Below are 24,788 nucleotides of genomic sequence, written 5' to 3'. Positions count from 1 at the left end.
GTCGATAATTATAATTCCTACATAATTCTTAAAATGTAATTCCATATGGAGTTGCTTTAACATAGCCAGTCTCTTCCATGTAATACATTTGCATTCCTAGAGAATGACTTTTAAGACTACAAAAACCCACGGGTCTTGAGAAGGGAAGTTAAAGCTTATTTTGGTCTTCCAACAGTCTACAAGTCCTTACACTTTGGTTGTTTGACTATTTTTTTTTGTTCAGCTAGTTATACTCTCATGTGTTTGCCTTCAGAATATAATATATATATATATAACCCTTTTTTTTTCAGGGTCAGGTCATGTTCAGAAATGGGGAGCGGATGGGCACAATCAAATTTACTCAGTTTCAAGGTAAGTGTGTGAAGTTTCAGTGATTAACTGCTGTGCCTCGAATTATACACACTTAAACTATTCTTGCTTTATGTTGTTAAGCTCTTTGTGTGAGCATAAGGAGTATGGAGACAAAATAGTTACAGTACATGCACCAACGGATAACACTGAACTAAGTTAAAAAATTATGTTTGGGGGTCACAGATATGAAAACATTTTGATTAAATGTATTCTTTTCCCCATCTTGGCTAGCAGCTGTCTGGACTAGTGGCCTTGCCTCTGCGGTTGTAATTAGAAGGTTTGGGGCTCAAATCCCATGAGGTTGGCACTGCAGTTATAGACGTGCAGAAAGTACTTCACTGAGATTACTTCAGTCAATTATTCAGCTGTACAAACTGGCACAAAATAAGCTACTTTGAAAAAAAAACATAATAATGGTCTTCACTGCGCATGTCAGTGAGACTGTGGTATGCCAATGAGAGTTATGGTGTTTTGACTCTATACTTTAATAATAGGTATTTATATAAATACTTTCCTGAATATTACCCATAAAACCAGATTAAAAAACTCTCCCAACATCCCACTATTACCACCACTCTGCCATCACCGTCTGTTTTAATTTTGGGGGCCATGCCTTAGTTGTTTTATTTTTATTGTGGGTCAGACAGCATATTGATAATTCAGTTTGTAAAAGCTTTGCAAAGCCAGTAGAATGTCAATGTGCTTGAATGCATTAAATATTTAAAATTTCTTACATGCAAAGCTTTAGTTTCATGAGACAGCACAAGCAAAACAGAATAACAGTTTATGAACTGGCAGTTGACTTCATGAACATGAAGATTAGCTTGCTTTGAGAGTTTTTTGCTGATATACTATTGTGCATCTTGTCAAAAACTGGTACAGCCTCAGAACTGAAATTGATGGCATCACATAAACAGCAATTAAATAAATTCAACTAGAAACATTACAGAGGTTAAGTACAGTAACAGCAGACTCAGCAGCCTAATATTCTTAATTTATTCTTTGATATCTTAGGTACTGTGCCCTCCAAATTCAAAATTTAGGTTTCTTTTGCAGTCAATAAACTTGTGATCAGCAGATTAATTTGTGTGATACAATACACATATTATTTTTAGCTTATTGCATGGATATGTTTGATCATACTAGAATAAAAACATACAGTTCAATTATGTGATTTTATGTGACCGTATTGAGTAAGTGAGTCAGTTCCAGATATAGCCCTGCATAACATTATCTTCACCATGCTTGTCAGAATAGGTGGTCAAATTAGTTTTTTATTTGACTGTCTTAATAGTTTTTGATGGAACTGTCTGAGTTCTGAATCTTTATTTTGTATCTGTAATGAAAGGTACTTTTTATTAAGATAAATTAACACAACGAAAGAGAATGAACTGCTTTAAATTGAATCAAAGGGACGGCCAACGTCCAAATGAGCTAAAGTATGAAACCATACAAAAAGGAGGACCTCTTTGATTGTGAGCTTGTGGATTTCAATGCTGTTTTTCACGCAGTCTGAGTTGCCATTAAGTAGAAAATGTTATCAGGAAGGAACCAGAGCATGCCTGCTTTTGCACTTTTCAACAACTGTGAAAATGTACTGGGCTGTGTGAATGCCCAAGGCAAGATGACCTTCCTGTTTCTTTCTCCCTCACATCTTACACTCCCAAATGACTTGGCAGGAAATAACTGACATCCCTTTTGACACATCACTGCTGAAAAAGGGATAGCCCAGAATTAATATTTAAAGAGGCGCCAATCCCTTCGCAAAGACAGACATTCATCTTTTTTAGAGGAGATGGAAATGAATCTCGTGCCGAAGAAACCCTGAGCATGTCAACTACTACATCATGCTCATGGTGATATACAGTAGAATGCAGCTTGTTTTCTTAAATTAATCTAGCTAGGAAAAGAAGCTTCCTGAATTCCTTTACAGATTTAACAGCATGGAGTCTCCAACACAAATACCAAACATTGCATTAAGTGCAACATTTTCAACAGTACATTTAAGGGGTTTTACTAAATAAATGACAGTTTTACTAAAGTTTACTAAGTACATGAATTAGTTTTACTACAGTGCCAGTGATATTGTACATTACATTGAGAAAGACTTGGCTAGATCTTTTGCAACAAAATAAAAATAAAATATAAAAACTGAGTACCAAAATTAAACTTCCAAGGAAAATTTGAATTCACTTTTTTATATTAAGGGGGTTGAATGTATATGTATATTTAATGGCCATAATTATTAGGAGGATTAGTAATAAATGGTTACTAATTTTAGTTAAAATCACACATTATCTGGCCTGCGGATCATCAATGAATGTTTTGTTGGATATGTTTATATGACATCCTTTTACATTGAAACACAAACTATCTGGTAACTGGATTTTAATGCTGTTTTAATATTGTTTTCTCAAAATGCTGAATACCTTAAAAATGCCAAAACATTAGGAAGATTAGGAAGGTGAATAATGTTGATGGCCAGAATATTAGAGACAGGCAGGGTAGTCAAAAGGTTTGAATGCAAACCAAGTGAAGATGGGTTTTTCATATGAGATGTCCAATGTCAAGCTTCACAGTTGCAGGTGCTATTGATCAAGCAATGTGTACAGGTAAGTGTTCATGTATCATTTACAGTATCCTGATTTATTCAGTATTTGTGTAAAAGGCTTTTGTGAAGAGTCACATTAGAGCTTGGGTTATTTTTTGCTCATCATTAAATTTCAGTTTTACACTGAAAATACATTAGAAATGCAACGTTTAAAATTTTCACTTCTAATTTCTATTTATGCATTTCTAACTTATTAGCTGCTTTTAGTGTGATTTTATGAAAGGTTGTGCTATGTCTATAGAAAATATTAGAATTTAGAGAGAATATTTTTCCCCAGTTTTTACTTACTCATTACCTGCTAAGAATAAACTGCTTGAAAGTGTGATAACAAATTAGTGTGATACAAAATTATCATTTCCAGGTTTTTTATGTGCAAAGATGATGTTTGCACATGTAAAAGGCACAAAAATTGGCAGTTTTCATTGCACTTCGTTGTCCCAGTGGTTGAGTGAAAACAGTAGAGGAATGCATCTCTAAATTGCACATGCTGATTTAACATTCCATAATGAATACCTTCGCTGAATCAAATATAAACAGTGTGGACCTGATATAGTGGCTGTTGTGGCAGAGTACCTGGATAGAAGACTGTAATGACTATGGGAACACATCTAGTGGCCACCTGGACATTGTAATGATCTCATCTGTTGTAAACTAATTGGTTTATTATTATTGAATGAATGTAAGATGTTCACAGGTACACAGGTGTTCATCTGCATTTGTAAGTGTGTTTCATTCTGAAGTTAGTAGAGCAGGAAAGCAGGAGGGTGGTAGATTAAGGATATTAAAAGAGCTGGGAGTAACTGCTTTGGTAAAGTGTTACAGTACATTTTTGGCTTCTATTAGATCGAGACGGGCACGATTTTAACTAGCCAGGTGTTTTGAAGGATGTTGGTTTTTTGTTCTGTTTATTTCTTAACCTTAACAAAGACGCAAGTCTTCCTGGACTTTCAGATTCCTTTGGGGTGGGGTAGAGTTTTCACTTCCCCATGAGCCTTGAACCATGATACCACAGTCTAGGATCTTTGTTATGTTATGTTAATCATTTTGAAGTTTTTTATTCTTCATCAATATCATGTTACTGTAATTGTTTATCAAAATTAATATTTTCCAGACCTCAGTAAGAGGGTTTAGGGAAGAGAACTGTACCTCTCTGAAGAACGGGACCCTCTTGATTTTAAAACAATGAGCTTATTAATAACTAAGCATTTACCTGTAGTTAGCTTTATCATATTTGCTTCTTCATTGAAAATACTTTTTTGGCACATCTGAATGTAACCATTGACTTAGTTCAGTTCATTGGTAAAAATTACTAATACTATTACTGTACATTTAAAACTGCAACATAAAAACAATAAGTGTACAGCATACAGCTAAGAAACTGTCTACTCCTACTTTTACTAAACAACAACTTTTTTTCAATTCAATTAAAAATAAAAATGAATTTGAGAGAGAGAGTATTTGGATGTTTTTCATGGGATTCAATTTACCTGACCTCTGTTTAGAAAGGAGAGTGCATTGAAATGTTCTGCATTGAAAGTGGACATTGTTGTTCAGGAAATTAATATATAATATAAAATATAATCATTCTAGATGACTTCTCTTAACATTTTGTTGTTATAATTTGTACCATTTTTTATTTACAGTCTGACATTCAGACAATGAATCCCAGAGTTAATTAAAAAAGTAAAGTACGTAGTAAAACTGAGATGCCTATATAAATAAGCACATTACACTGGGAAATCATTTAAAACCCAGTAATGGAGCATTGGCAGTAATGTGCTCAAAATGGATCACTGGAGTAAATTTTCTGCATCAAGTTAGTTTATTTATTCAAATCATCATTAAATTGTACTAAACACAGTAGTTCAAATGAATACCTTACTTTAAATAAGCCCAATGTTAATATTAATTATGTTCTCCTTTGGCTGCAAGCTTTTTAGTAGGAATGGAACTTGCTGAACCAGACTTTAAACATTAGACAAGGAAACGTTAGACTGTAAAGGGTCCTTAAATGAGCAGCAGTTACCTCTAACAGTCAAGATGATCTGTAAAGTCATCCGAAACATTAAAATGCCTTGTCTTATTACAAAAATCACAGAATAAAAGTTTACACAAACTTTTAATAACACATAATTTGTTATTACACGCAACTAAGGACCTGCTTTGAAAGATGGAACCTGTAATTCTCCATGATGTCATTTTCCAAAAATCTATAAACTTCACGGTAATACCTTCTCTCTTGCTTACATTTGTCTTTCTGCATAAACTGCCTGTGTAAAAACTGGTGCTACTATAATTGTTTACTCCCGACCTTCTGTTCTTTGCTGCTACATTTTTCTTGAAGAGAAATATCTGTAGCTTCAATAAGGACCTCTTTGGGCCCAGAAAAGACCAATATCCTGTCACATCCTGTTCATGTGTTCCTTCTCTGCCCCTGTCAGCTGCTTCATTCCCATCGTGCTTTGCTTCCAGGCTAGCCTTGACAATCTTTCTCTTAACAGTGTCGCCCAAGTTCTGGTTGATGTCCTGCTCTCTGTAGTCCTCTCTGATGCCTCCTCTGTGCACTCCATTACAGCTTTCCCTATGGTTAACAACTGCACTGGAGCCCAGCTCCATCACACCCTCCATAAACAGAGCATTTCTTTAATAAATACCCCAAAGAAAGAAATCTTTTTTTGTATTATTTTAGAACAGTAGAAAAAAATCCTAGAGAGAAAAGAAAATAAGGAAATAACAGTGAGATGAAGGGAGTAAATAAGCTGCGGTCCACCAGCCTCCTTCTGGTGTTGGCATCGATGCCATTGATCGCAATGCCGCAAGGATCCCTGTGCTGCCTGTGTCTCTGTCTGCTAGGCTGTCTGCCATATGCCATCCACCTCACATTCCTGTTTTTTTTCACTCTCCATGTTTCTCATCCTCCTTGTGTTTAATCCAATATTCTTATTTTTCTACCCAACTGTTTTTTTTCTTCCTTCCCCATCTCTGCGTACACGTCTTGTGCAATGTTATTTAGTTGTTTAACCCTCTTTATTCCCAGCGCAATCTATCAAGCCTCAGGCTCCAGGCTGAATCCCCTTCTTTTTCCACTCAATTTAATTTCTGCTGGCTCATTTGCATGTGTTCCTGCTATCCTACCTGGCCTGGTTGTTTCTCTTTTAGACCCTGCTCCCCTTGACACTACCTCCTTGGCCCCAGCGTGTCCAGCTCTTCTGCTCAAAAATCCTTAAGCTCTGCAAACTCTAAGCCTACTCCACAAGTCACTACTCCATGCAGATCTCTGTAGACCAGTAAAATCCTCCTAAACGGTAGCTACATCCACGATGTCCCTCTTGGATCTCTGTTGGCTTCCTTCTTAGCGCAGAGTTAAGTGTCCTACCCCATGTATCTATAGCCCCAGACATGTCTCTCTTCTGTCCTATTCTCTTTCCCTTTCCTGCTGGCATCCCTCTTGGAGTGGTGCTAGACACACACTTCCTTCTCCTCCAACTCCTCACACTCCTCTCACGGGCCTAAACCATCTTCCCAGTTCCTTGGATATCTGCTTCCTTCAGCTCCTCCTTGCTCCAGCAGCACATCCTTATCCCGTATTACATTATGTCTTGATCTATTTCATCAACAGATATGGAGGGTCTGGATGTTAATCTGTTCTCTGTTCTTCTCTGCACAAGCAATCTGTACATTGCAGCTTCATCTCTTGTCACTTCAAATTTAAGTGCTTCTTAGATTCTCTCTTGCTTCTTCTAGGCTGTCACAATTACTGCACTTTCTGCCTACTGTGACATGTTGTGCATTGGTTTCCCAGCACATCTGCCTGAGCAAAATACCTGTCCTTCATGCTCTGCTTTTACAAATACCCCAGGTCGTGTGCCTTCAGCAGTAGAACCATCACATCCTTAACAGAATGTTAAATTCCAGCTTCTATTGCTGTTTGTTTGCTGGATTACTCTTGTACTCTTAAACCTGCCTTATTTGTGATTCATACCCTCACACTCCCCTGCACTCAACCTCTCCAACGTCTATACTTTATTGCCTTTAGTCCTCATTTGTTACCCACCATGTCTTCCCTGTCCCTAACCATAATCTTTTTTCCATTTTGTAGGATGCCCAATATTTCTTTATCTATCCAGTGGATAATCAAAGCAGTATCATCTTTACTCATTTGGATGCAGAGACTCCTCATCATTTCCTCCACACATGCAAGTATCCTAGGGACACACATGCTCTATCTACATTCCCTTAGCTCCCAGCTTCTACTTGAACTGAGTCAGCTCCACCTAAAGGAGTTTTCTCAGTGTTGCACTATTGATCACGCCTTCATCGATGCTGGAAATCCATGCATGTGTGGGGTGTGTTGACAAAATAAAGACTATTTCACAGTTCTCCATATCCCACAGGGAAAAAAGCTTGCTGCCCCAAGCCACACAGATTCTCTCACATCCCCTTTTGAATTTCTCAGCAGTGTTTGAGAACTATATTATATCATCATTGTTGCTCTTTTTAGGGTTCCACATGGAAAAGAAATCACTCTTCATTCACATCACATAAATAAGGATATTGTATGAACAAGGACACTCTAAATCCCCATGCATTAAAAAGAACCTTCTAAGAGAATTTGCAGTTGGAGGTACTCTTATCCATGATTACTCACCCATAATGTAGATGCACGCTCTAATTTCCTGACAGTTCAAGCCAGGTGTTCAAGCCATTTTGTTTCATTTTAATTCTTAGTTCTACATTGGATGTTTGAGGTCCCACTTGGTTCTTTTAAGACAGTCCTAACTCCTTTATCCCACAGCCAGGTGGTCGGCCTTCAAAAAAGCATCTTCCGGTTAAATCTTCAATACACATTCCTAAATGCATTTATTTTATTGGATGGTGTTGTTCCTTATGAAATTTCATTTTAGAATACTGATTCTCTCAGTTCACTGAATTGCTGTTTGTTTTTTTTAATAAAACAAGTAAAAATGAATTGTTCAGAGAAGAGTTGGTGAATTGTATATTACGGAAGTTCAAAGGTTTACTGTGAGACGGTGATGAATCTGAATATGTTTGGAAATGTCTTTCATCTCCTGGGTCAGAAAAATGGTTAGAAGTCATGCGAACCGAGGAAAAGCGCAAATAGATCCTGCACATACCTCAAATTTCCATCTGGAGACTGTTTGTAACGAAGCTCATTTTTCAATGTCACAGTGTTCACATATTCACTGCATAGTTTTACTGTTGTCTAAAATAATACTGACCTTTTGCGCAATATCAAATTATCAAGCTACTGTAGAAACATGGTTTTCTGAATATTCGTGCGAGATAATACATATAGTACTGTATGTACTGTGACACTACATATTTTATCTTTATTTTCCTTAAAAGGTCTTACTTAACTAATTTGAGAATCAGGAGGAGTATTTAAGATATTGTCATTTAAAAAAATAGAAGTTCCTAATTTACTGAAATACCTCAGCTGTAGTGATATCTAAAATTATCAAGAAGTTTCTAGGTACAGTATGTAGAATCTTAAATCTGCTTCATAAATAATAAATGGCATGCTGTTGTTCCTGGTGATAGCTGGAGACTGTCGGAGATTGAGCATGATTTGTATTTAGTATACTTTTTTCTTTACTGTATCCATTTAGATTCTTGAAACAAATATCTTTCACAACCTTATCTCTTATAACATAAATTTTGTCACACAACCATACTGTATATTTGATGTTTCTTAAAGGTCTACAAGGTTTTAATACAGGTTTGGCTGAATCTTCTATTATTTTTGTCTAGAACTATTTTCATTCTCTGAGCTTATGCCTATACTGTTATTTTCTTTATGTGAGTTTTTCATTTTCCAGTCTTTTCAGTGCTATTCTACATCTAATTTCAATTAATACCTTATTCCATGTTTCAATCCATTATCAAAAAGCAACTTATTTTTTGTCCTTCAAAGGGCACACACTCATACAGTATATGCAAGTTCACAAAAGACATTTTTTTAACCAAAGTATTCACACAGAGCTCCAAGGATTTTGTGTCCCCCTAAAATCTCTTCTGTATAAACTGTACTAAATCAAATAATTTTATATTTCTTCTCTCAGCAAGCAATACTACGGAATCTATACAATGGAACACAAAGCTGAACAAAGAAACTAACACAGACAATAAAAGATGCTCATTCAATCTGAGATGAAATATTCAGTTTTCAAATAATGTTCTTTTGCACACTCTTCAGGAACAGCAGGACTGCCAAAAAAAAATCTGACAAAAACATCTGCTGCCACATTTTGTGGAGAAAGTCAAATCACTCCAACCATCAATGCGAGCAGCAAGTGCTAAAATGTATATTCTGCTTGCTTTTGCAATGCTGCTCCTTGGATTGCATTTCCATTATTTCAGAAACAAACTGCTTCAGAAGCAGTGGTGCAGCATTTTGCTCTAGAGGCTTGGCTTTATGACACCAGTCAGAGAGTCATATTTTCAACATTATCATACAGCTTACATGTATAAATGGTGAATATTCTAAATCATATTGAGTAGCAGATAATTGTAAATTATAGATATTGTTTTATAGCATAAATGCAGTTAACACATAATAAATGTTTGTTTTAAGCTATGACTGTAACAGTGTAATGTGTGGGTTATGTCAGTTTTAGCACGTTATATTGTAATATGTGTTAATCAAATTTTCAGTTTCAACCAGTGAAGCATCACCAGACTAGAGGCTCCTAAATGATTCTACTATTAACAATCTCCATCTGGAGTGCAGAGCAAGCCCTGCAGGCTGGTGATCACAGGTGTGAGCCTGCCCTGTGCCTCTCCTCTGCTGACCATGAATCTGTCTGAGGCACAGAGAATGGGCTGGGGAAAGGCAGAAATGTTTCTATATTATCATTCAACAGCCAATCTACAGTATGCAGGTGTCTATGAGTCTATGATTTGTGCTTGAAGGCTTTGTGTTGTGCTTGAAGGCTAAAATTAGAATGTAGAGATGCCTCCATTGTTTTTACTAGTTACCAGAAGCTCTAAAACAGATAAAAACAGGAGTGATAATGCCAAAACAATGATGTTTTTTCTATGGGTTGTAGACATAGGTCAGGTTATATTGTTATACTGTATTTATTTTGGAGTTACTTTTTTACAGTCCTTAAACTCTTGATTTATACTAAAAGTTGTTAGTTTCAGATATGTAAATAAGAACTACTTCTGGCATTATACAAAAGAATTACTCTCACACAATACCATTGCTTCAAAAGGGCAGATGAATATGAGTATAACTAGATGTCTGAAAAGAACAAGGCACTTGGTTTTAGACAAGTGGTCTCTGGTTTCCTTGGAGAAAAGTGATTTGAATGACACTTGACTTCTCCATCTTGGGCAAATCACAGAAAAGACAAAACTAGCAATTTCAAATAAAAAAAAAAGTTTAAAACCAAAGTTTTAGTTTGTCATTATGTGAAAGGGATGAGCATTCAGGCATCTCATAGTAACTGTTATAAGAATGTAAAGTTTCCTACATGCAACTTGGAAAAGAATTGTGTATTGAGAACCACGTGTGGTTTTTCACTTTATTCCCCAAACTGTTGTGTGTTATAGGCTGGGTAGATGAGCAAATGATTTGACTGCCATTGGAAATGTTTACAGACTTTATTATGAGCTTACACTAAAAATTGTAAGACTAAACTAAACACATTTTCTCTCATTTTTAAGACTTCACAAGTAAGATTTTAATTTGAATTGGGCATTTTCTACAGATTGCTTAAAGTTATTGAAATCATTTTTAAATAATTGAATAACACTAAATCATTTGAACCCCTCACCAACTATTATGAAATAAACAACATGAGAAGAAGGCCATTTGGCCTACTGTATGTAGCACATTTTTTGCTGGTAACTGATTGAAGCAAGGATCATATCTAGGTGTTTCTTGAAAGGAGCCAGGGTATCAGTTTCAACAACCTGGAAGGACTCCGACAACCATTTATACGAAGGTGCCTTCCAGGATCGATAATAGCCATGTCTGAAAACACATGCCCAATGCGGTCCATAATTCACCAAGTATCGTTTTGCTAACCCCATCCTGCAAATCCTGAGCACTGACTCAGGCAGGCTTCTTCCTATAGTGAGTGTCATGATCTCAATTGCAGTAGCTGTGTTTATTCTTGTTATACAGTAGTACTCATGGATCCTTGGAGTGGAGAGTTCTATGAGTCAAGACAATTCAGGACCCCTTAGGTTTTTAGCTTCCATTAAAAACAGATGTGGATGACATTCATTGTTTCATTCATAAAGATACTGTGTACTTAAAGAACATGGTAGCTTCACTCGAAATGTTCTCATCTTCTATCTCTACAGAAGGCAAAGAAGTGAAGGTTGGAGAATATAATGCAATAGCTGATGTTCTAGAACTCATCAACAACACCATCAGGTTTCAAGGTAAGGGACAGCAGAACCTGAAAATAGTACTTTGTCTCCGAGAGGAAGCAGAAAAGCTTTAAAAGGGTCAAGTGTAATGCATTTCAGTTGTTAGTGCAATTTAACGGTAAATGGTCAATTCTGTTTTAATCAGGTTTTCAACATACCTGAGGAGCTAAAATGTTAGTGTTACATACATTTAATCCTAAGCATTGTGAGAAATCAGATATTCCTTTATTTTGTTTAAAATCAGAAAGATGGGGAGTAATTTTCTCATTGCTTAATCAGTTTGTGCTCATCCAGAGCACATGTTGAGCCCTGTGGTCCAGATGGTAGTGTTTTCAAATTATTACAAAAAAATGTTCACATTAAAAGAACAATAATAACATAAGCTTGTTTTTGATCTGCACAAGGCCTTTTTGACTTTGCAGCGAACCTAACAGTTTTCTTTTGTTTCCAAGTGCCTACACATTTCACAGTTATGCTCTTCTGTTTCTGCAGGAGTGGAACCACCCAAAGACCGGACATTTGTCCGACTCCAGCGGAGGCACATAAACCTGCCTCTTTACAGCATCCTGTCAGCGATCACCGTCCTGGGCATGTTCATGGCCAGCGCATTTCTTTTCTTCAACATCAAGAATCGCAACCAGAAGTAAGACACTTCCTGATCTTCTCCCCTGTCCCATTGGTGTGCAATTGAGCTGGGCCCTGAATGGCCAACTGCACAGCTGAGATATTTTTGGCTGCCAGAAAAGCATTTTTGGCCTCTGTGAAATGTGTTAAGGAAGGAAATTATAGTCAATGGCATTTGGATTAAGAGATAATTATCAACGATAGTCTGATCTGGACATAGACTGAGGTGTGTCTCTTCAAAAGTTGTGTCTCATACATTGTTTTAAACCAGGTGTATGTCAGGTATTAGGAACTAACTGTTATGAAATAAATTGCTCAACATCACCAAGGACTTCTGTGAACTAGAAGAAGAAAAAATTTTGTAACTGTTGTCTCAAAATTATCAAAGTCTCTGCAGAGTAGGGTAATTTACAGTAACCCACTATTATTGAGATGTAAAGATGTCACATAATGTGCATTTTAATCTGGTTTGGCAACATACTTACAAAATGGGACGAATCTGGTCACAACTCCAGCTCTACCATGCTTCTGAGCAGTCTGGTGTATAGATCGATACAAACAAATTACTACGACCTTCATATAACTACACCTCTGCTTGTCTGTTTTTATGGGTTTTCCTCTTTCTTGTTCCTCTCAGTTTGACACTGCATGCCTTAGTAAAGTGGTATAACATATGAAAGTCACCACTTGTCTGCTACAGTAGGTCCCATTCCTTCTGTTTCATTTCAATTCTGTTTTCCAGTTCTACCATTCTTGACATAATAAACACGTCCTTAAGCACTGGAGTGAACTGCCTTTAAAATCACTTCAATTATGCCTGCACCTAAACAAGCAAAGACAACATAAGTGATTTTCATCCTATACAAACTTTCTTTTTTTGAGAAAAGTTTAGGAAGTGCTGTTGCAATAAAATTGAACAATCACCTCACCTCTAGAACCAGTTTTACATGTTTTCCCCTAAAGGAAAATTCATAAGAAATATCTTTAAAGCTGTCCTTGAGTTGGGCTTTTTTTGCACAATAAAATCATATCTAGCATGAACAGTCTGTTAGGCACCCTCAAGGGAAAGACCACAGAAACAGTGATTTGAGATGGGTGGAAAACATACTTGTTTAACTGTGATGTAGGTCTTCCCTTTACTCAACCGAGTGTCAAACCTTCTTCGGCATTGTCTTGTTAAAGGAATTCCACTTGGAATATCTTCCCCTTGGGAAGCCCTGTCTCACTCCTAAGAAGCAAAAGCATGAATGATGAGAAATTCTCTTGATGAGAAAATGCCTCAAACTATCCCTGTAATAGCAATCTACACAGGATGTACTGTACTGTACTGTAGCTGCAGCTGATGGAGAAACGCCTTTGAGAGCTATGAAAGCTTTGAGAGAAGTCTAATGACTCTCCCCTCCTTGCAGGGTGAAGGTTGCTCTCATCTTGGAAGACCCCTCGTTTCAGAGCCACTGGATGAAATATTGAAGTTATTAGGTGGCCTTGTTCTTTGATCAAGCTATTTAGAGAATCCCGCCTGACTTGTATAAATGGGTCAGGCTGGCTTCTCATTCATTAATTATACTGAAAATGCATCTCATTACATCCACAGGAATATCAGATCAATTTGGTTCTACTAAATTCCCCATATGCCATATGCTTCTATCTCCACAGGCTAATAAAGATGTCCAGTCCATACATGAACAACCTGATTATCCTTGGAGGGATGCTGTCTTATGCCTCTATATTTCTCTTTGGTCTTGATGGGTCCTTTGTCTCTGACAAAGTATTTGAAACCCTGTGCACAGTAAGTGTCCACTACAGTAAACATAAAATGGCCTTTCTTTGCATGTCTTTGGGAGGTGGGTGGGAATCAGAGTACCTGTGATACCACATGAACACAGAAAGAACATATACTGTAGTATAAATTACTGTAGGTGAAAAAAGACTGCAAACACTGCACATAAAAGTTACAACTTTTTACTTTTTTTCTAAAACAAAATGTTCTTTTAAAGGCACTTGAATTTACAGTATGTAGGCAAAGAAGGTACACTATTTGTGGTACAGAGAAAAAGAATGACTAAATAATGATAGCCTAATTTACTGTATCTGTTCCCATGCTGTGCAAGTTACCAGGGAAAATCAATCAACAAAGAGTACAGGTCCTGAAGATCCTGATCACAAATCCCTACAAATATTGATATAAAATAGCCAACATTTAAGAAATTCTGCATTGACTCTTACACATGTTCGGTATTAGATTCCTGTGAGCACATGTAAGGCAGTTAATATTTACTTTTTAATATTTTGAGAGGGCTGCAGTTCCTAAAGTTTCATCACTAACTTGTAATGGCCAATTAGTAAAGACCAGGAAACAGAGCAATATAGACAAATGCAGTGATCAATTAATCCAAATAGTCATTAAGAGTCTAGGAAAAAATGAAAACCAGAAGACTAAGACTCCTGTGACTCCAGGAACAGGAATTAATTTCAGTGTCTTCAGGTATTCTGATGTGAAAAGCTCTGTATTTCTATGATACCAGAAATGTATTTTTCAGTGTTTCGTAAGTTTCCAGTTATGGCAATTCTAAAGTTGTATTTTTCCAGCCTTCTCTTTCTGTTTTTCCTTACAGAAGGGCAATTTTGCTGATTTCTTTCAACAGGATTTACATTCTTATTGTTATCCTTACAACCAAGCAAAATAGTTTCACATTATGAAGGTCAATATTAAATACTTTGTAGATGTTTGGAGGAAGATGTACGTGCTCTCTAAACACATAAAATTGTATTGTTAATGCAAACTGAATGCAGGCTATTAGCAACAGTTGTTTATTAAGCTATTTGTGCACAGTTGTTAGAAGGTTGACACCACTATTATTTTCTCCATTCACTGTTAAAAATGAACTGAGGCTTGTCTTGAGCTTTATATCCCTATGTCTTACAGAGTGTATTTCAGGATTCTGGCTGACCTTTCTATCATAACACTTTTACTTTGGATTATATTGGGCAACAGAAGTGTTTAGCAAGTGCATTTTTTCATCACTATTTTATGTCATGAAAATGAGGACAGGGCCTCACCACACATTTTATTCATTGCACATATTAGAGATATAAACTGAACAGTGGGGACATGCTCTATTTGTTTAAATAGGTAGCATGTGCTATACTGTACTGTACATGTGATACAAGAGAATATTTCATTCTGCCAGAGTGTTATATACTGTACAGTATTCAGCCCATTTTACAGACTTGTCTATATTCCGTTCTTCAAAAACTACAAATGTAAAATTATAGTGCATTTAAATACATCTTGATAAACCTTCCCTTTTTCCTTTTACTGTACTTGTGACACTATTTTATTTGTGTCCTGCTTTTCAGAGAATTCTAATTCCTTTTCTGAAATTGTCATGTCTAGGTATTGTAATTAAAGTATGTGAATATGGGTGAAAAAAATGAATAACATTTTGCTTTTGGAATAAGAAGACAGGGCATGAAGTGAATCTCACTGGATTTCGTCTTTCCTGAGATATGAGAAGAATAAAGCCTCATTAGAGCGTCAAATTTCAGTGTGAATGTAGTGATGAATCTTTCCTCATGCAGGTCAGGACATGGATTCTTACAGTGGGATACACCACAGCATTTGGAGCTATGTTTGCAAAAACTTGGAGAGTCCATGCTATTTTTAAGAATGTGAAGATGAAGAAAAAGGTAAGAAAGGCACTTATGACTTCCTTACGAGAACATTATGATGATTATATTTGGTCTTTGGAATGAAGAAATGAATTAGTGGTTTCTTGAATACTGTTAAAATTGATTTAAAATAGTAAAATAAGCATATTGACAAACAATTACCACAAGACGGGTAAATTGTCTCTGCAGTAAAGTCCCTGTGAGAGAATAATGGGAAACGTCGATGGTGAGAACAAAATTTTAGCGTTCACTAACTTTCAAGGGTGTTCTCTATATAATCAAAAATACAGGTATGCTTTTCTCTTCCTTTTAAAGATTTCAGCACTGCTACCCTAAAACAAAAAATTGGCTTACCTAAGGATCAGAAAAAAAAGTTGTAAACTGTTTAAGAGAACCTTTGTGCTCTGCTTTATAGCAATTCCCACCAAATTTCAGTGCTCCCAAACTAATTTTGCTGGTTTACATTGTTTAATGAATTGGGGGCAGAAGACTTGTCGCCATAAAATCCCATTTTGTATGTATAAAAATGGGCTGAGTGCCCTTTCAGAAAATTGGTTTGCATAAACCCCATCAATAACCCTACTTAGGAATTATTAGACATTATCATACATCCAATACAGCTGCCAAAATGTATTTCAGTGGAACTTCCCTGATTGCTTTTGAAAGATGTGTGATGTATATCAGTCTTTAGTGTGTACTGTAGCTGCATTCTTTGTAAAAAACAGACTTCTTCCAAACACGCATGCAATATGAAATAGATAACGCCCTTTCGTTAAGTAAAAGGCAATTTGATTAATGATTCAATTAAATTTTAATCTTTTGCTTCGGTCATGTAAAATACATGAATGCACATCAATTTAATTCATTCAAGCTTAATAGCATATTTCACTTTCCTGTCATGTTCCGAATATCAAGTGAATCCTTTGACATTTAGTTAACATATTGATGTAGAAAGTTACTTTGTCTAACACTTTAATAGAATATTAAGTGTTAATATATTTATAAAATTAGTATAGTAATCTTTATCACACCATTAAGAATACCTATATCAAAGTGTGCCTATGGTAATTTGTTTGCATTTTTTTAATCTTAATACTATGTAAAATAATTCATTTGTTAAGATAAGGATCTTTTACATAAAAGCAAGATCACTGTTAAACCTTTACATTTGTATTTAGATGTATTATAAACACAAAATGCCCTTAAATTCTCTTTTTGAGTCCATGTGATTGAGCTACCTGTATGAGCAGCAGTGAAGTGTCAGTTTATGAGAAAATGGAGAAGGACACATTGTAGAATAATTCTACCAAGGGCTGTCGTAGAGGGACTTCATAAAGAGAGAAGGGGGGATTTCCGCTAAGATGAGAAGATTCTGAACTGAAGGTGTACTGTATATCTTAACTGGGAAAGGCAGAGTTACTCTCCCAAATTCATACCATTGTTCCTATGTAATACGATATTTAAAACAATTGTCCATCTACTTATTTTGACAGACCTAGGGGTTGTGGTGCAGTAGCAAATTATATATAATAGGCCTGTCCCAGATAAACACATATTAATACATGTTTCTTTTCTTCTTTGTGCAAAAGTGGTGCTTGAATTTATAGTACAGGAAAAATGAAAAGCCAAATAGAAACCTTACTCTTCTTTGATCTCCTACCTAAACTTCTTCACTGCCATCTCTGTACTCACCAGGCTGCTAAGCTGCTTATCAGCTTCCCAAATAGGCTCTCTCCAAGACTCTACTCTAAAGCATTTTATCAAAATGGAAACCCACACTCACTCAGACAATCTTCAGAAAATTTACAGTATATGTCCACTGAGCCATTTGTCAGCTGCTCTCTTAGTTCTGGCAACCAATGTCACGCAGTGCATTGCTTCCTAGTTTTTAATCATCACCAGAAAAATTGCCTTCTTCCAACTGGTCAGGTGACAGAGGCCAGCAGGTTATTCTCCCACATCTTTCAGGGAATGTAGTAGAGACAAGCTAGATCAAGTAGGTGGCTGCACCAACGTGTGTAGGCTGCAAAGGAACAAGTAAAGGTTTATTCCATGCTGAAAAGAGAAGAAAATAAACACAGCGTTTCAGCTGTGGAGTCTTCTTCGGGTGTGGTTTCCAAAGGAAGGGGTAGAGTCAGGGGAAATCACACACGAAGAAGGCTCCACAGCCGAAACGTTGTGTTTCTTTTCTTCTCTTTTCAGCATGGTAGAGACAAGCTGCCGTTTTGTCGAAACCTGCCATCCAGTTACACAATCCACTTTCTTGATCAATCAATTTGTTGATTAGTCATTGCAGGAGTTACTACTACTGTGGCCACCTCTACAGTGGTGTTTAAATGTTTAACTTGTTTAAAATTATCAGCACATTGTAATTCAAATCTTTTTTTAAAATAATATATTGTATATATATTATTTTAGTAGTATACGTACTTTTATGCAAAAGTAATTTTTAAGCTTTGAGGTTTTTAGTTCATTTATTGAGAGTAGCATTTTTCAATTCATCACAACCTTCTTTGCTTCCATTCAGAAATTGGCTCTGTGGTAAAGTCTTATTATTTCAGTGATTGTGTGAAAAAATTCTGGACCTTAATCTACAGTATTTACTCCTTAAGCATTTTTTGTTTTATTTTTAGAATTTAAAGCTCTAATAGTGTGTGGGTTACCACATACAATGGGAGGTGTAATATGGTATCTAAGATGCTGCAAATTTATAATATAGTAGCTGGGTCAGAGCTATTTTTGCTGGCTTCTAGTACTGGCCCAGACAAAATGCTTTAGGGAATAACATGTCATTGCTTCTGCCTGCAAACTGAGCCTTTGTTTTGAAGCTCTTGGAAATAAAAATGGAAAATGAGAAAAAGATTCCTTTGTTAGAATCCTCCAAGTGGATTATATAATGACTAAAAGGCTAGATTGATTTTGAGGCTGAGTATTGGTAACATATACCGTATAAGGACAGGATGTGGAAGATGTCCTTGTAATTCAAAGAGGTGGGAGGCAGAGCATAACTTTTGCAGTTTTATATCTCTCTGAGCTGCTATTACTCATCACTGAAAATGAGGTTGTTTCACTTGTCACCATGAAACAAATATTTTTGAAAACCCCACCATCTCTTATAAGCTTTAAAATACCATGGTTGACAGCCTGTTGGAGTATTTGTTTAGTAATAAAACAAAATGAACGACGTGACTGTTCCTTTGAATATCTAAATCAGAGGTCTTAATTGCTTTGGCACTCCTTCAAAGAGAATTAAGGTCATTAACCTCAATGCTATGGTCACAGCACTAAGAAATAGAATTTTGCCACCCCCAAACGAATCTATATAAACTGCTACATCTCTCCAAACACTTTCATTTGGTTTATTTTTTAAGTCAAATTATTTTGCATACATGTACTGTAGCTGTTTCCCAGAGTGAAACATTGTCATGGTAGACTAGTGACATTGTGTTTATTGTCAGTTGTAAGACCTTAAAGGGCACATTAGGAGCTAATAGAGGCTAGAGATTAGATTATGTGCCCATAACATATTTCATTTGATTATATTTATATTCAAGACAAGAAGACATGCCTTTGAAACATACTTACTGTGAGTTCTTGAAAAATGTGTGTCTGTAGCTATTTGTTGCAAAGGGTAGGACCCCATTATAACATTATTTCATTCTGAAATATAACATTATACCATTATGATATGGATATTAATGTATTTTGTTCACCTTCATTGAATTTAATTAAGAAAGCCATTAAATGTCACTGACTTTGATACATAAACACTATGTACACCATTCTGAACTGTATGACAATAGCCATTTTATGTTCAATTTTTTTGCTTTGGTTCTATACACAACAGTAAATGATATAAAGATTCTCATTCCTGGGGACAGAAACAAAATCATTTTCCCCTCTCTCATTCTCCCCTGAGTCCACCCCTTCCTCTGCAGACCACATGATAATCAGATCCACATAAATCTTTCATTTATTCTCGTCACAGTTTCCCTCCAGATCTCCAAAGTGGCATTGCTAGCCTTATTTATTCTGGCAGTAAAAAAGTTTTAGCATCGCCATATCCTTGAAAATCTGTATAACAAAAGTTGAAGGCTACAGTATGTGCAGGGAGCCAGTGCTGTGTCATCGGTACCTTTGCTGCAGTTAATCCAGTGAGCCACACTTTTCATTGCCATTTCACACAGTATGAATATCAGGCTCCAATGACAATTGAGCTCTGTGCTTTCCCAAAACATATGCATAAAAATTCCAGCTGTGTTGGGAGTGCAAATTTTGAATAGAGGGTTGGGGCAATTTTCACACTATTAACTCTTACAAGGTATCCAGTAGGCTCTGTGACATAAATTAATTACTTGATGGTTACTATTTGTGGGAACATTAAACAATCTAAAAACACATTCCAAACAATAAGCTATTATTCTAAATGTAATTATTTTTCTCACAGTCTGAGGAGTTTTGGTAGTTTATATAAAACTTTAAGTAGGTGTGAATATATAGTTCAGACAAATTGGGGAAAAAAACTCTCAGAAAAGCAGATATCTTTAATGTATATCTCTTTTAAGAATATGTATGCTTTTGCTAGACCATAAACTCAGAACAAAGGGATGGCTACCAGACTGTAAAGTACAATTCTGCCAAATAAGTGTTGGTACCATTAAATCTTATACTGTATCTCATGTATTTTTCTATTGCACTACAAATAGTAATTGTGTTTGCAATATTAGGGCCATGATGACGTATGGTCAGCACACTCTGATGAATTATAATAGAAAGCCTACTAGTCCATCTTAATAATAGGGACTGCCAGTTCCTCAATCCAATTTTGAACACTGTTCTGTACTGAGTTAGATCTGAATTTGCTTGCCATTCCATTTCAGGATTCAATTTTAGCCCAATAACCAACTGGAAAGGTGAGTGAAATCATGTCAATAATAGAATTAAAGGGAAACTGCAATCTCAATTACTCAGACCAGTTATAAATCTTGGTAACAAAAGAAATTAATTGACGGTATGGAAAAAAAAATACAAATTTTGAATTAAGCATAAAATTGTGTACTTTGTGAAAGTGCTGTAAGCCACCATGTTGTCGCAAACTAGCATTCCAGTTCCCATGAATTGCGACGAGATGCAGCCCTTCCTGCTCACTAGTCTCCGTAATGACTAATGTAATGTGATGTACCAGTGAATAAATACAGGTTGTGCAGCAGACATTTCACTGCAGAAATGTTCCAGTTTTTCATGTGAGAATTTATTTAAGTTATTGATTGAAATATCCATCCATCCATTTTCTAACAGAGCTGCAGGAGGTCTGGGGCCTCTCCTGGCAAACACTGGGCACAAGGCAGGATACTGTACACCCTAGATGGGACATCAGTCCATCACAGGACATACACACTGACTCAGACACTGCACATACAGTAGTTTACAAATGTGTATGCACAATATTGTAATTTTACCATATTGGACACCATAGGCAAGGTCCTAATACTTGTGCAAGGATATGTATATGTCTGTCTTTTTCATCCTTGCATTTAAAAGAAAATGGAATGCTGAAAACCATAACCAGACAGATGAAAAATGGCATATCTAAATTCCTTTGATAGAAATCCTTCTGTCAGCCAGCATGTATTTATTACTACAGTGCCAGCTTCTGATGTTAAAGGCTCACACTGTAGTTCTGTACAGCACTGGTGCAATTTCCATTTTTATGTAGGGCTTTATTTTTATATTTAGAATTACAAAACAGAACATTATTGTATTATTCTTTTTATATCGGAGCTGCAAGGTCAGATCTGTCTTATATTTGTACATAATTATTATTTTTTAAATATCTTCAAAAAAGAACAATGTGCAATGAATTTCACAGTCAGAGAAACAAGGAAGTGTATCTGTTCATTATTAATGATCTACAACCAGTACACCCCACTTTGAAGCATCAATATCCTCCATAAATCGGTGATCAATCCAGAACGTTTTTGAGACAGATTTCATTCACTGTTTTTTAAATAAAGTGGTAATTCTATGTAAACTGCTAAAATATTACTGGAAGGGTTGATCTGTACAGAATTGCAGCCTTAATAAATGGGTAGTTTTACCATAGTTCTATGTCTACAAAAGTATGCATTGTGCCTGTGATGTGGTGACTACTGTTTGATATGCAAGTTATCAAACAACCCAGCATTGTTTGCCTTCTCTTTTTAGAATTGGGTTAAGCCATTTTGCAATGTGGAGACAGGAAAAGGAAAAGTCATTTAACAAGGAATCCTCTTCTTTGTAAAAGCTGTATTGCTGCTTTTCACTCCTTCAAAAGTACATCTCAGAGCTAGAGCAAGCAGAGGGCTTGTCAGTCACAAACCCTCAGTGTCTTCAGTGTGCAGCACTACTGCCTTTGTCAGATTTACTCAAGTGTTTTGTGGTTTCTTGGCTAAGCTAAACATAAACTGCAGTAAGTATGTTGGCACACAGTGCCAAGTGCTGCGCATCAACAAGAAAAGCAAAAATAGTTTTAAAAAAGAGAATTTTGATAGTTCAGTTTTCTCCACTGAATTTAGCACATTTAGCATAAATGAACATGCTTTTTTGCTTTTGTATTAGTGCAATCCTTAAAATGGTGCATCAGCTCTTATTGCTAGTATTAGGCTATTTGCCTTGTATAAAAGGAGAAGCAATAGCCCAGGCAAAGAATAGACAACCAAGTAATAAAGGTGCTTTATGATTATTACATTGGCAGTTCTCCACTACCCAAAAGCAGAATGCAATGCAGGTAGTTCTTGATTTACATGGCAGACTGGATCCTGAAAAATGGTGCTTGAATCAAAGGCATCTACATTAAAACTTATTTCCTATAAGAGTGCATGTGAATAGAAGGAGATGCTTTCTGAGTCCACTCCTAACTAGAGGCTTTAAGTCAGTGATTAATCAACTCACTGATTCATGTACTGTACATTGGTTATTTAGTTGTACTAAATTTTAAGTAAATGTTTGTTAATGTTTATTACTTCCAAGTAAAACGTGAAGAGAAGACTGTTGTTAATGGTGGGTTGTAAACAGTGTGGAAAATATCTGAGCCATGTGCCCATAAACACACTACCCAGCCAACTTTGGTCTTTTTGCCCACAATGAGCCTTTACATTCCATTGATTCTAAATACTCATTCTTTATTAAGGTTTTTGACCAACTATTAATAGTAGACTGATTTATTTCATCTTTATTGCCTAGTGGACATTAAAGTTGGCAATTCTGTTTATCATTGTTTTTTCAAAAACAATAATTTAAAAAATATTTGTTTGTGGCTCTTAAAACTGCTTCAGGTGTTACCTGTAGCTTACTTTGTTTCACGTTTTTTGTATTATTTTAGATTTTCGATTTTTTCAAATATATAATATAGGTATAGAATAAGACAGACATTTTTTCTGATTTATTTAGCAAGTATAAGATTAGGGGAGGTGAACAGTGGCTGGAAGTACACTGGGACCAAGATCTCCCAGACGTCTGTGTTTTTGATCTCCCTCTCTTTGCCTACTTCTTCCCAGAAATAAAAAGAGGTTGAAAGAACTGATTTTTTCTGAATCAGCAAAAATGTATCTCTGAGCAGGAGGAGTTCTGTAACAAGCACTTCATCAGGGAGACTTAAGGACATAAGGCACACTATGCTTAGGTCAGAAAACTAGATCATTTTCTCCCTCTCACTCTGTCTCGCCGAAAACCTAACTGAGCTGTCCCCTGTGACACTACACAACTTCTGGTCCTCTGTTTCTCACTCCTTGGTCCTTTCCATGACCTCCTCCAAGGTCAAGCTCAAAATCCTACTAAACAATGTCGAGTTCTTTGCTTGCGGTGTGCTTGCCTTTTGGCCTTCTTACTAATCCCCTTCAAGAAGTAGCATTGGAAGTGGAAGTTCCTCATTGGGCGAGAAGCACTCTTCTATTTTATACTGCTATTGACACTTAACACATATCCTGTATTTTGCCAGGCTCTGTCTCACAGTACTCACACCTCTCCACTGCCACTGGCGCCTCAGCTTTCAGGCACCCCAGGCTGCATCTCCTAGCAGTTGCCAGAACACCTCCCTCATGCTCTGTCTTCACACATGCATCAGTGGTGATCCTCACTATTCCGCTATGCCTGCATGCCTACTTCACACTAACAACTCAAGAGAAGTAACACCCTCTTAACACCCTGCATAGGGTGGTGCTACACCCCTTACAATCTTAACGAGAGGCCGGCAGAGGCCTGTGCTAAGCACAGAGGCCAGTGGGGAGCCAGATTTACTTTTGCCCTGCATGTGCCAGGTCAGTTATTCACAAACACTAACATACTACTCAGTAGACACACTCTTATTTCCTCTCTCTCTGGAATCTGGATCAGACTGACAGCCTCTCTCTCTCTTTGATTCCAGGGGAGTAAACGCAGTCTGTACATGTAACGTTGGCCACAGCTGTAGCTCATTGAATCGCATACTTCCTACAACTATGGTTAGTTAGTGGTCAGTGAGAAATATACACTTCTCAAGGAGAAGCTCCACCCTTCAGCAGTCCAGCCTTGGACAGCATTACACTTCCTACACCTAAGACAAAGTGTCTTCTCCAATAAGCATATTTTAATGCCACCCACAGCTGTAACTCATCCAATCACTAAGTCCCTACAGTTGTGATCTCTTAGACGTATACACTTTTTGAGGAGAAACTGTGCCTCAGCATTCCTGCCTCTGGAAATGTTACCTAGCTGGGAAACCTCTCTCAGGTAAAAATATTACTTTGCAATTTAATCCTGGCATTTACTTTAGTCTGATCCCTCGGTTCCGACTACAAGATTTAATTTATACTGGTGTTCTTATTCAGCATTGAAAATTGTGTTATTTCTTCCACAACTATGCTATTAATTGTGACTTAGTATTTGGTGGAAATACTTTCAAAATCCCGGGAAATATAGCATTCCTAGTCTCCTGTTTTACAGTACATCAACTCCTTGAAGGTACTTTCCCTTTCGTTGCTTCATTGTAGAGTAATACAGGGATTTTTTTTTAGATTCATTTTTATATATTTTTTGCTCATTCCAGTATTTGAAGTCTCACAGGCTACCTGACTCTTATTTCTTCAGGAGCAATACAAAGTGATTGCCT

General features: G+C 36.5%; 1 protein-coding gene across 1 annotated transcript in view; it reads left to right on the top strand.

The window, feature by feature from the left end:
- gabbr2 (gamma-aminobutyric acid (GABA) B receptor, 2) overlaps window positions 1–24,788 on the top strand; it is a 336,240-nt gene that overhangs the window by 229,452 nt on the left and 82,000 nt on the right. The window contains exons 8-12 of the mRNA XM_088929017.1: window positions 291–351; window positions 11,300–11,380; window positions 11,861–12,011; window positions 13,649–13,781; window positions 15,575–15,682. Coding sequence (XP_088785143.1) covers window positions 291–351; window positions 11,300–11,380; window positions 11,861–12,011; window positions 13,649–13,781; window positions 15,575–15,682 — 534 coding nt within the window. The remainder of the gene's footprint in view (window positions 1–290; window positions 352–11,299; window positions 11,381–11,860; window positions 12,012–13,648; window positions 13,782–15,574; window positions 15,683–24,788) is intronic.

Source organism: Atractosteus spatula, chromosome 12, assembly GCF_055471065.1.
Source record: "Atractosteus spatula isolate fAtrSpa1 chromosome 12, fAtrSpa1.hap1, whole genome shotgun sequence".
In the NCBI taxonomy this organism is placed as follows: Eukaryota; Metazoa; Chordata; class Actinopteri; order Semionotiformes; family Lepisosteidae; genus Atractosteus; species Atractosteus spatula.
The sequence above is the reverse complement of the archived record's forward strand: the minus strand, read 5'-3'. Positions and strand labels throughout refer to the sequence as shown.